We start from the raw sequence: 11,822 nt of genomic DNA, 5'->3' as shown, positions 1-11,822 counted from the left end.
AGTCTTCGCGAGGATGTCATCTACATAAACCTCCACTGTTTTGCCTATAAGGTCGTCAAATATTTTATTCATCAGTCTTTGGTATGTTGCTCCCGTATTCTTTAGGCCGAAAGGCATTACCCTGTAGCAGAAGGTTCCTCATGGCGTTATAAATGCTGTTTTAGCCTCGTCGGGCCGGTGCATCGGTATCTGGTTGTAGCCGGAGTAGGCATCCATGAAGCTCAGGTACCGGTAGCCTGCCGCCGCGTCGACGAGTGCATCTATGTTGGGGAGGGGGAAGCAGTCCTTAGGGCACGCCTTGTTGAGGTCGGAGTAGTCTACGCACATTCTCCATTTGCCATTGTGCTTTTTTACTAGAACTACGTTCGAGAGCCAGGTCGAGTAGTCTAGTTCCCGTATGAAGCCCGCTTCAAGGAGGCTGGCCGTCTGCCTGGCAACCTCCTCCGCCCTTTCGCGTGACATCTTTCTCCTCCTCTGAGCCACCGGGCGGGCTTCCGTTTTGACAGCCAGGTGATACGACATGACTTTGGGGTCTATGCCCGGCATGTCGGCCGGCGTCCAGGCGAACATCGTCCCCATTGGCCCTGATCATTTCCACCAAGGGTTCCTTCAATTCTTGGGGAAGGTTTCTATTGACAAACGTGAACTTGTCTTCCGTGTCTCCGACCCTAAACTTCTCCAGGTCCCCCTCGGATTCCGGTTTGGGTTTGTCGTCAACCCTGGCGTCTAAGTCAGCCAGGAACACCCCTGACGCCTCTTTGGATTTCTTCCTTAGGGAGAGGCTGGCGTTTTCGCAAGTGACCGCCGTTTCCAGGTCTCCCCTTATGGACCCTATAGATCCGTCGTCGGTAAAAAACTTCACGACTAGTAGTTTTGTGCTGATTATTGCTTCAACATCGTTAATTGTCTTTCTCCCCAAAATGATGTTATAGGCCGTGGAATCTCGGAGAACCACAAATTCAGCCATCGCCGATCTCCGGCCTTGGGCCTGTCCCACTGAAATCGGCAGGGATATTACTCTATCTGGCTTGATGAAGTGGTCGCCCAACCCAATGACCCCGTGCTGGTGAGTCGACAGGTCGGCGTCCCTTAGCCCCAATGCGTCAAACACGTTGCGGAACATGATGTTCGAGCCTGCCCCCGTGTCGGCAAGGATTCGTTTGACGAGACCGGTTCCCACTCTGGCCGTAATGACCATGGGTGGATTTTCAAGGGCCTCGTCAAACCACTGGTCTTCCGGTCCGAAAGAGATGGAAGGGGGCTTCTTAGAGCTTCGCGCCAGCGAGGAGGAGACCGCCAAGACCTTAGCATCTTTCTTGTGCGCCGATCGCGACCTTGGCGCGGCATTTTTGGTTGTCACTACGTTTATCACGGTGAGACCGTGATCTTTGTCTTCCGCCTCTTGTCGCCGCTTTGCCGACCGGGTTTTGCCTTCTTCGTCTTGGTCGCGATGACGCCTCCTCGGCTCCCTTATGAGATGGGAGAATTCTGTTAATTTACCCTCCCTTATCGCTTGTTCCAGTGCATCTTTCAGGTCAAAACAGTCCTGTGTTTGGTGACCGTAGCCCTTGTGATAGTCACAGTAGAAGTTCTTGCTTCCCCCCGTACGGTCCTTGAGTGGTCGGGGCTTCGGCAGAATTCCTTTCTCGACAATTTGCTGATAAACTTCCATGATGGGAAGAGTGAGTGGAGTGTAGTTGGTGAATTTCCCGACCCGGGGGAATGGCCTGGGTGCCTTGTTCGGCGCTCCTTCCCTGGCTTGTTCTTTTTGTCTTTCCCCGTTTCCTTGCTGCCTAGGTTGATTGTAGCCGGAGTGCCGTTTATTGGCAGCCACGACTTGGCTGACTTCCTCGTCATTGATGTACTCTTTGGCTACTGCTTGGATCTCGTGCATCATCCAAACTGGTTTCGTGGTAAGGTGCTTTCGAAAGTCCTCTTTGAGGAGGCCGTTCGTCAGACAAAGGCTAGCCACCGAATCGGTTAGGCCGTCAATTTCCAAGCATTCGTCGTTGAACCGGTCCAGGTATTTTCTGGTCGGCTCTCCCTGTCTCTGGGTTATCCCCAGAAGGTTGATCGGGTGCTTTGCCTTTGCTATTCGTGTTGTGAATTGGGCTAGGAAGGCACGGCTGATGTCCGAAAACCCATGGATGGACCCCTGCGGGAGGCCGTTAAACCATCTGATCGCAGGTCCTGCCAGAGTCACCGGGAAGGCTCGGCATCTCACCTCGTCCCCTACTCCCTCTAGATTCATCCTAGCTTCGAAGGCGCAGTGAGGTGTTCCAGAGGGTCTTGAGTTCTATCGTACCTCATGTCCGTCGGTTTGTCGAAGTGCTTCGGCAGCCGGACTTCGAGGATGGATCGATGGAATGGGGTGGCGCCCATTATCACGGGTCGCCGTGTCCTCTCAGACCTCTCTTCCTCGTCTTCGCGACCTCGTCCCATGTAGCGTGTTTCCTTGCCTCGGGAGTAGATGATTGTGTCATTTCGTCTTCTCGGGATGGGTGACTCTTCACGAGTGCTCTCCGCTTCCGTTCGGGATGCGGAGGCGCGTCTTCGGTGGGAGTCTCTCTCTTGGCTTTCAGGAGATGGGGAGTAGCTAGGATCAGTGGTTCGTCGGTCGTGCTCCTGGTCGGCTAGCTGCCGTTTCAGGTTCTGGACCCTGTGGCGTAGCTCCTGCATTATTATGGCGCTGTCGCCGCCAATTCCCCCGAAGGGTCGCGTCCTTGTGTGTGGTTCAGTGCGTTATCGGGGGGACCTTCGCCGTCCTCTTAGCGAGGCGACGGAAGCTGCCCCCTCTGCTCCAGCTCCTCGGCCTTGGTCTCCGGGGCTCGCCACGACGTCCATTTAGGCGTTCCCACAGACGGCGCCAATGTTCGGTTGTTCGGGTACCGGACGATTTGGGTGGAATAGGTGGAATTGGGAACGCTTCGGTCACGGTCACGGTCGTGCTTGGGTCTGGTCTACCGGGTAGCTGAGCTCTCGTTGTGGAAGGAGGGGGTGTCACCTGCAAAGACACTTCGACGCTCTAGTCAGTTAGTGTGCAGGTGAGAAAGTGGGTTAGGTGGAGTGTGTGATGTACCTTGGAGGAAGGGCAGGTCCTTCCCCATTTATACTGTGTCAGAGGTGGGCCCTGAAGGGATGGGCCCACTTTCCTCGAAGCTTCCTTACAGCTGTGTTGGGGGCTGGTGCGGACGCGTGCCCAGACATCATGGCGGGTGCAGAGTACCCGACCGCTCGGGTCGGAGTCTCAAGGGGTCGGGTCGACCCGTATATATTTTTGGGCCAGGCCGTAACAGTCCCAACGCGCCCGCAATCAGCCGCATGGGCTGTTGGCGGCGGGTTCCCTTTATTCCTGGTCGCTAGGTCGGCCGTTCGTGTGGGGACGCGCCATTCGCGTGCGTGCCCATTCGTTATTCGGGGCGCTCATTCGTCGCCTCATTTCTCGCGCGGGGCATTGTATGCTCATAATGGATTGAAAACCCCATAGGCAAAGACTATTGTTATAATAAAAATATGAAAAATAATATATTGTTTACTCTTCAGTAAATTATTCATTCAAATTACGAAAGTATGTGTATTATATATTTATATTTGTGTAAGACATGTCTATATCATGGTTGATTAATTTGTTTTCACCCATTGGAGTAGGAAAACGTTTTCAATCAGACTTCAAAAAAGAGTCTAAAAAAACATTAACTATTGTTATCCAGTCCAAATTAGAAGTTCAAAAACATTTTGGTCCAGCCCAGTTCCAAAAATATATTGTTATCCAAAAGTTAATCAAAATATTAATAAATAATTAGCTTTACAATAAAACGAACTGTACCAAAACAGCGTTTGTAGCTTACACACATACAAAGAAATCAAATCCCACGTTTCACTCTTCTTTCTTAGACACATATGTTCAACATACCATGTTGATTTTTAATTGTAAGCACCATAGAACTTCCTTAAATGAGGTCACTGTTATTATATAAGTCATTTAACTTGAAATAGTATAATTTGTGATTTTAATTAATATATGTATTACTCACAAACAAATTAAGAAATTAAAATAATTTCCTAACAATCTCCTACTTGAACTATACATATATTCTTTCTTGACATAATCACATCTTATAAACTTTATGCGCGCATCTGAATGCTATTTCTCCCATTACTTTAACAATCTAGTCCGTCTCATATATTAGATATGGAATCACCGTAACTTTTATCACATTAAATGGCGCGACTAAACCACGACAATCACCATCCTAATATATTTAACGACATAGATCAAATTTGGATGAGTAATATGGAAAGTACATGCCAAGTGATCTCATGCATGTCTATTTCTAACTGGTCCAACTTTAAAAACTTTATTGAAATCAAACACAAAAATATTTTACGTAACATGAAATAAACCATCAACTTAATTCTGCAGAAAATAATTCAATATTTGTCATAGGACATATAGCATAAAACAAACTCCCACTAAACCAAGGCATCACAAATATTGACACCCATCCGAGCAGTGTGCCCATGAAAGACTTTAGGGATCAATCCCTTGGTTAATGGGTCTGCTAGCATATACTCTGTTCTTATATGTTCTATGGAAATCTGTTTTTTTTTTCTTAACATTTCTCCTTGACAACTAAGAACTTGATGTTTGTATGCTTCGATTTTGTCAAACTCTTATCGTTGTTGGAGTATAGTACTGCTGACTTATTGTCACAAAATATCTTTAATGACCTTTCAATGTCATCTACTATACGAAGCTTAGTGACAAAGTGTCGCAACCATATGCCATGAAATCGGAATCAGAGTACCTAATGATCTCCAAATTTTCTGATCTCCGATAAGTAAGCATGTAATCCTTTGTTCACTTTAGATAACGCAAAATGCATTTAACAGCTATCCAATGATTCATGCCCGAATTGCACAAGTATTTACCCAACACTCCCACTATAAATGATATATCGGGACGTATGTAGACTTGAGCATACATTAAGCTTCCTAATGCTGATGCATAAGGTTTATCATGCATTGATGTCCTCTTAAGATTATTTTGGGACATTGCTTGCGACTAAACTTATCTCCTTTAGCTACGAGTGTGTCCATTGGTCTACAACTTTCTATGACATATCTACTTAAAATCTTATTGATATAGTCCTTTTGTGATAATCCAAGAATACCTTGAGAGTGATCTCTTAGTATCTCAATTCCTAATACAAAAGAGACATCACCAAGAATTTTCATTTCAAATTTGCTCAATAGAAATTCCTTAGTTTCATGCAACAAGCTTATATCGTTACTGGCAACTAGAATGTCATCAACAGATAAAACCAAAAAGATGTATTTACTCCCACTGAATTTGCGGTATACACACTCATTTATAATATTTACCTCAAAATCATATGAGATAATGACTTGATTAAACTTGTGATACCATTGACGGGAAGCTTGTTTAAGACCATAGATGGATTTTCTCCTTTCTCTGTTGGATCTCCTTAATGACACTTCTTGAGGTTGTTGAGCTTGCTGTATGGGTTGAGATTGAGAAGGATTCTCATTATTTTCCTGTACTATAGCAGCATCTTGAACAACAACAATATTCTCATTGTTCTCTTGTACTGCAACTGGATCTACAGTAGGATTCTCATTGTGCTCTTGTACTATAACTGTATCTTGAACAAATAATAGGCACAAAGACCTGATCATTGTCAGTTATAGAATCCTCACCAAAAGCTATATTCCTAATATTTCCTTCCCTCCAAACTCAACATCCTCAAGAAATCTCACATTTCCCGCTTCAAAATAGTCCTTGATGTATGATTGTAAAACTTGTACCCTCGTGAATGCTCAGTGTAACCAACAAAGTAGCAACAAATTGTTCTTGAGTCCAATTTTCTTTCATGCGGCCTATAAGGTCGTGCCTCAGCTGGACATCCCTAAATATGCAAATGATTTATACTAGGCCTTTTTCCAGTCCAAATTTCATATGGGATTTTGTTAACTGCTTTGCTTGGCACCTTATTAAGGATGTACACTGCAGTCTTTAAATGTTCTCCCCAGAGTGATTCAGACAAAGAAGAATGACTAATCATACTTCTCACCATGTCCTTAAGGCTGCGTTTGTTTCTGAAAATAGGACAGGACAAGACACTGAGAATATGGCAAGATAAGACACTGATGGATAGAGACACAAAATTTTGTGTTCTTGTATTCTGTTTGGTGATAAACTAGCATTTTTTTTCATTCAAAAAATTGAGATGAAAAATATAATAATAAAAAAATATAATTATGAAAAATTAACAAAAATAATGAAAAAAATGAAAAATAAGTTGTGTCCCTTGTTAGTGTCTCCGTGTCCTTCCTGTCAGGATGGACACAAAATACACTAATTCAGTGTCTCTGGACACACTGTCTCTATCCATGTCTCTTTTGTCAAAAATAATTTTGTGTCTCTGTGTCCATGTCTCAGTGTCCTGTCTCTGTAAACGAACGTAGCCTAAGAGTTCGATTCCTTCTCTCTGCAACACCATTCATGCTAGGTTTGCCTAGCATTGTGTATTGCGGAACAATACCACACTCCTCTAGGAAAAGAGCAAAAGGCCCAGGACATTGCTCACCATAACCGTCATATCTTCTGTAGTATTCACCACCACAATCAGACTCAACAGCTTTAATTTTCTTTCCAAGTTGAAGTTCAACTTCAACTTTGAAAGACTTGAAATCATCCAAGGTTTGGGATTTTTCATGAATTAAATATAGATACCCGTAACGAGAGTAATCATCTATGAACGTAATAAAGTACCGTTATCCACTCCAAGAGACAGTAGGGAATGGGCCACATATATCGGTATGTATCAGTTTTAAGACATCTTTAGCACTCTCGGCACCTAATTTCTTTCCGTTTGTCCTTTTTTCTTTTATGCACTCAATGCAGACTTCAAAGTTTGCCAAATTTAGGGTTTCAAAAATTTCATCCGACACAAGCCTCTGAATTCTCTGTTTAGAGATGTGGCCTAGGCGTTTGTGCCATAATGATGGCGAATTCTCATTTAGTTTTTGTTTTGTACACGTTTACAGTACTTCATAATTATAGGAATTTAAATCAAACCTATATATAGATTATCGACCAAACAACCAGAGTAAATATTATTCGAATTATAAAAGAGACTGACTTTATTGTTTCTGAATGAACAAAAATAACCTGATTTATCCAAACGAAAAATATAAACTAAATTCCGTCTAAATGACGGTGCATAAAATGTCTCTAATAAATCCAAGTAAAATTCACTCGTTGAACATAATCTAAAGGTTCCTATAACTTTGACTGCAACTATATTCGTCTGCCTCATAGATGTATCGTTCAACATCACTTGGTGGTCGGCTCCACAGGCAACCTTGTATAGTAACACTTATATGAGTAGTTACAGCAGAATCTACCTACCAAGTATCAACAGGTGCATAACTTAAACTAGTCTCAGAACAAACGAAAGTAAGAATTATACCCTTCTTTATATGCCAAGTGACATATTTGGTACAATCCTTCTTCATGTGTCCCACCTTCTTACAGAAGAAACAAGTTAAAACTTGATCTTGTTTCTTAACATTTTTTTGCTGAGAAGGCATATCTGTAGTAGTATCACGCTTTCTTTTATACTGAGAAAATGAAGCCATGTGAGTACTTTCAGTCTTATCTTGCTGCTCTCTTATTCTTGTACACAGTGATATATAAGCTCATTTAATGATCAAGTGTCATTCAGAGTGTTATAACTCACTTTGAATTGTCCAAAGTATACAGGAAGGGAGATCAAAATAAAATGCACGAGTAAGTTTTCAGACAACTCTAACTTTAGTGCTTTTAATTTTGAAGCAAGATGAGACATTTCCATAAGGTACTCCCTTATGTTCCTTTTACCTTTATACCTCATGGAGACAAGTTTGCTCAAAAGGCTACTTGCCTTTGCGTTTTTATTCTTAGCAAAGAATTTTTCAACATCTTTTAGGAACTGTTTGGCATCTTTATCCTTAGTAATTGAGCCCCGAAATATCTCAGGAATTGAGCGCTTCATAATCATAACGCTCATTCGATTGGATATCTCCCACTTCTCTATTTTAACCTCATTGAGATTTTCTAAAATGGAAGTGGATTTCTTCTCTCGAAAGAGCTGTATCCATATTTATACAACTGAGGACAATCTCCATGGTATCCTTCTAAACTTTAAAGTTTGAACTATTCAGCATAGGAATACTACTAATTTGTGCAGAAATATTGGTAACTAAAGCCATAGTTTCTGGATTAGAACAAAAGGAACATGTAGTAAACATTAGTTAAATAATGGGAAAAAGTCCATATTGAGATATCTAGAACAACATTAATTTTCAATCTTTGGATAGAAAAATTAACGGTAAGTGATACTCTCATTGCAGTAATCAAATATTGTCAAAATTCCTGTCACATATTAAGCCTTTTTTTGGAACTTAAATTTCGCAAACTATTTATTACGGCATATATTTTATATTAATTGGCCAAATAATAATCTTCCTTTGGGCCGATTATTGACCACATAATTAATAGAAAATAAACAAAAGTGTGTAATGCTTATTATTTGGTCAAACAATAAACTTCTTTTGGACCGATTATTATTCGCATAAATAATAAGTATTACTTTATTCTTAATTAGCTACCCAAAGACAAATATGTATTTACCATCAATATGTGTATGTAATTCGTTTAAATACTGACTTTTTTTTTTGGGCTGACCAATATTTACATGAATTACATATCACCATATTCCTAATGTTTTGAATAAATCAATTTTCACAAAAGAGGCTACTTTGGCAGCATAATGTTCAATCAATTTATTCCAAAACTAAATCTGTATAAAATAGGTGGGTATAATAATACCCAAATCGTTACTAATTTCTTTATATAACAATAAAAAATACTTAAATTTCAAAAGGAATTAAATTTTAATGGTGTCTTTTCAGTTCTTAAAAAAAAAGATATAATTATAACTGTTTAACAAATTCATATGGCAAATTTTTTTGATCCATTAAGATTAGAATCAATCATTATGATTCAATCCATACAAAACAAAAAAAATAATAATAAATTTGCCAAAAAAATGAATCCATATAGAATGGTATAAAAAAAAAGGTAAACAAACAAAGAACCTTTTTTATTTAAAAAAAAATTGGATTCACATATTAAATCATAGTGCATACAATATACTAATTCTATGGATGTGCAGTGTCCATAATCAAGAAATTAATTAAATTTTTCTAATTTTACTAATTAACAGCTCTAATATTTGGAATCGAAACATAGACAAAAAATGATATGCACGTATATAAAAGAATGCAATATTTTTTTAAAATATACCTTTTGTATTTTTTATGTGCTCTTCATGTACTATTTGTGTACTTTTTATGTGCTTTTTATATATTATTTTAGTTTGATTAATATGTGCTACGCAATCCAAAAGCAGCACATATTTGAATTTAATTTCACAACTTCAAAGTAAGATTCAAATTAAAATAAAATAAATTTATAATTTCTTAATGATTTAACTATAGACGACTCTGATACTATTTGTTAGAATTTTCTCAACCCAAAGATTATCTATGTTAAATCATTAAGAAAGAAAATACTAGATTCGGAAGTGTACCTGAATTCATAAACATAAATTATACGATCGGAAAATTTTGGATCTTGTGGTTCTTTCGATCTTTCTCAACCAAAGCCTTCTGTATTCCTAGGCGGCTGAATTGTAACTCTTTTAATGGGAAAAGAGTACCAAAGGCGGCTTTGGTATCACTTATTGGGGACCGAAACCCTGAAGGCCTATTTATATTTGAGTATGGCACACATTAAACCCTAGAGGCCAAATAAAATAGTATCTAAAGTCCAAAAGATAATATATCTAAAATCCAAAGGATAATTATTTAAAGAACAAAAGATAATATCTGGTTTTATTCTCATTTAATTCCAAATTAAAAGTAATAATGACTTATTTAATTTAGCATTTATAACAATAAATAAAATCACCATTATATAAGTCATTTAACTTAAAATAGCATAATTTGTGATTATAATTAATATATGTATTGCCCACAAACATATTAAGAAATTAAAATAATTTCCTAACACACCAAAGCAGCTAAAGTACAACTGTATAAGGAGAGAGAGAGAGAGTTACGGGAAGAAGCTTGAGGATGGCAGCAATAGCCGCTAACGAGTGAAGTAAAAAAATTGAGAAGAGAAGATCCATTCTCTTTAAATTGAGGGTGGTAAGAAAGTAAATTTGTGTGATGGTAGTAGCTCAAAGGATGGGTGGTAATAGATACATAGAATATCTCAACTCTAATTCTACTCATTCTAATATCTGTAAATTATTAAAAAATATAATATTATTATATAATTTAATAATAATTTAAAGTAAAATTAATCTATTAAATGATAATGCATAATTGAATGGAGGTACAAAAATCTTTGACTGATAATAAAACAAAATTAAATCATCTTAATAAATGGTAGATAAAATTAAGGTTCGTTTGAATATGTTTATAAATTTTTTTATAATTTATGAAAAGATATAGTATTAATGTTTGGTCTAATTTTTAAAATTAAATTACAACTTTTTAAAAAGTTATTTTAATATTTATAAAGCAGTTAAAAAAATAATTTCTCTCATAATAAAATTTTTTTTATCATTCTTCTCTTAAAATAAGTATTTTTAAAACTAAAAAATCAAATACAAAATAACTTATTTATAAATTACTTTTAATATAAACATTTATTATTTAAACTATTTTTTTAAAATAAATTTAATAAATTATTTATCCAAATTAAACCTAAATCACTACACCACAATCAAGTACTTCCAAGTAACTCTTTCTATATACAAATGAAACAAATGCATTTAAAATGAGGAATAAATAGATGACATCAAGATTTTAAATTTATAAATAAATATATTTTGAAAAAAAATCACTAGTGCAGCATCATATTTATTGGATTATAACAGCTTTAGGATTGTTTTTTTCATAAGACTAAACTCAAGAAATTGATTAATTAATAGAATAAATGCATATTGACGTTTTATAGGCGTCTTCATAACTAAATGCTAATTAAAGTGAAACAACACTTCTAATTTATTTATTTCTGTCTAAAAGATCACATATATATTTGAATTAATTAAACTAAATAATTTATATAATAAATTAACTATAATTATTTAGCTCAATGAAATAAATTAAATAAATAAAAATATCTTATAAATATGTCATGTAAAAATTATAACACTTTTAAAAATTATTAATCAAAATACATACAAAATTAATGCAAATTTAAAAAAATTAATTCATTTATTTCAATCAAATCAAATAATTAAGTAGTTATAATTAATATGGTCAAATATAATATTAAATAATTTTATATCTATCTTAATCAAATCAAATAAATAATTAATTATAACACTTTTAAAAATTATTAATCAAAATACATAAAATGAAAAAGTTAATATAAATCAAAATAAAATTAATTCATTTATTTTAGTCAAATCAAATAATTAATATAATTGATTAATTATAGTTAACGTGGTCGAGAAAATTATTTAATAATTTTATATTGATTTCAATCAAATTAAATAAATTAAAAAAACCTTCAAAATATGTCATGTCAATTATGCTATTAATTAAAAAAAATTGATTTTAATAATATATAATAAATAATTTATAGATAGATAATAAATTATATTCATCTGATATCTACAAGAGAAATGGAATTTAGTGGCGGTTTTTATAGGGATTAGCGGCGGTTTTAAAACGCC

General features: G+C 36.8%; 1 protein-coding gene across 1 annotated transcript; it reads right to left on the bottom strand.

The window, feature by feature from the left end:
• Positions 1 to 409: 409 nt before the first annotated feature.
• On the bottom strand, positions 410 to 2,251 carry LOC107477817 (uncharacterized). Its single transcript, XM_016097885.1, has one exon. The coding sequence runs from the start codon at positions 2,249 to 2,251 to the stop codon at positions 410 to 412; it is 1,842 nt and encodes a 613-aa protein (XP_015953371.1).
• Between the last annotated feature and the right edge of the window lie 9,571 nt (positions 2,252 to 11,822).

This window comes from Arachis duranensis, chromosome 3 (assembly GCF_000817695.3).
Source record: "Arachis duranensis cultivar V14167 chromosome 3, aradu.V14167.gnm2.J7QH, whole genome shotgun sequence".
Lineage (NCBI taxonomy): Eukaryota > Viridiplantae > Streptophyta > Magnoliopsida > Fabales > Fabaceae > Arachis > Arachis duranensis.
This window is presented reverse-complemented; position numbering and strand designations above follow the sequence as displayed.

Coding starts and splice junctions, on each gene's coding strand:
- LOC107477817 (XM_016097885.1), bottom strand. CDS start 2,251: ATGAATCTAGAGGGAGTAGGGGACGAGGTGAGATGCCGAGCCTTCCCG.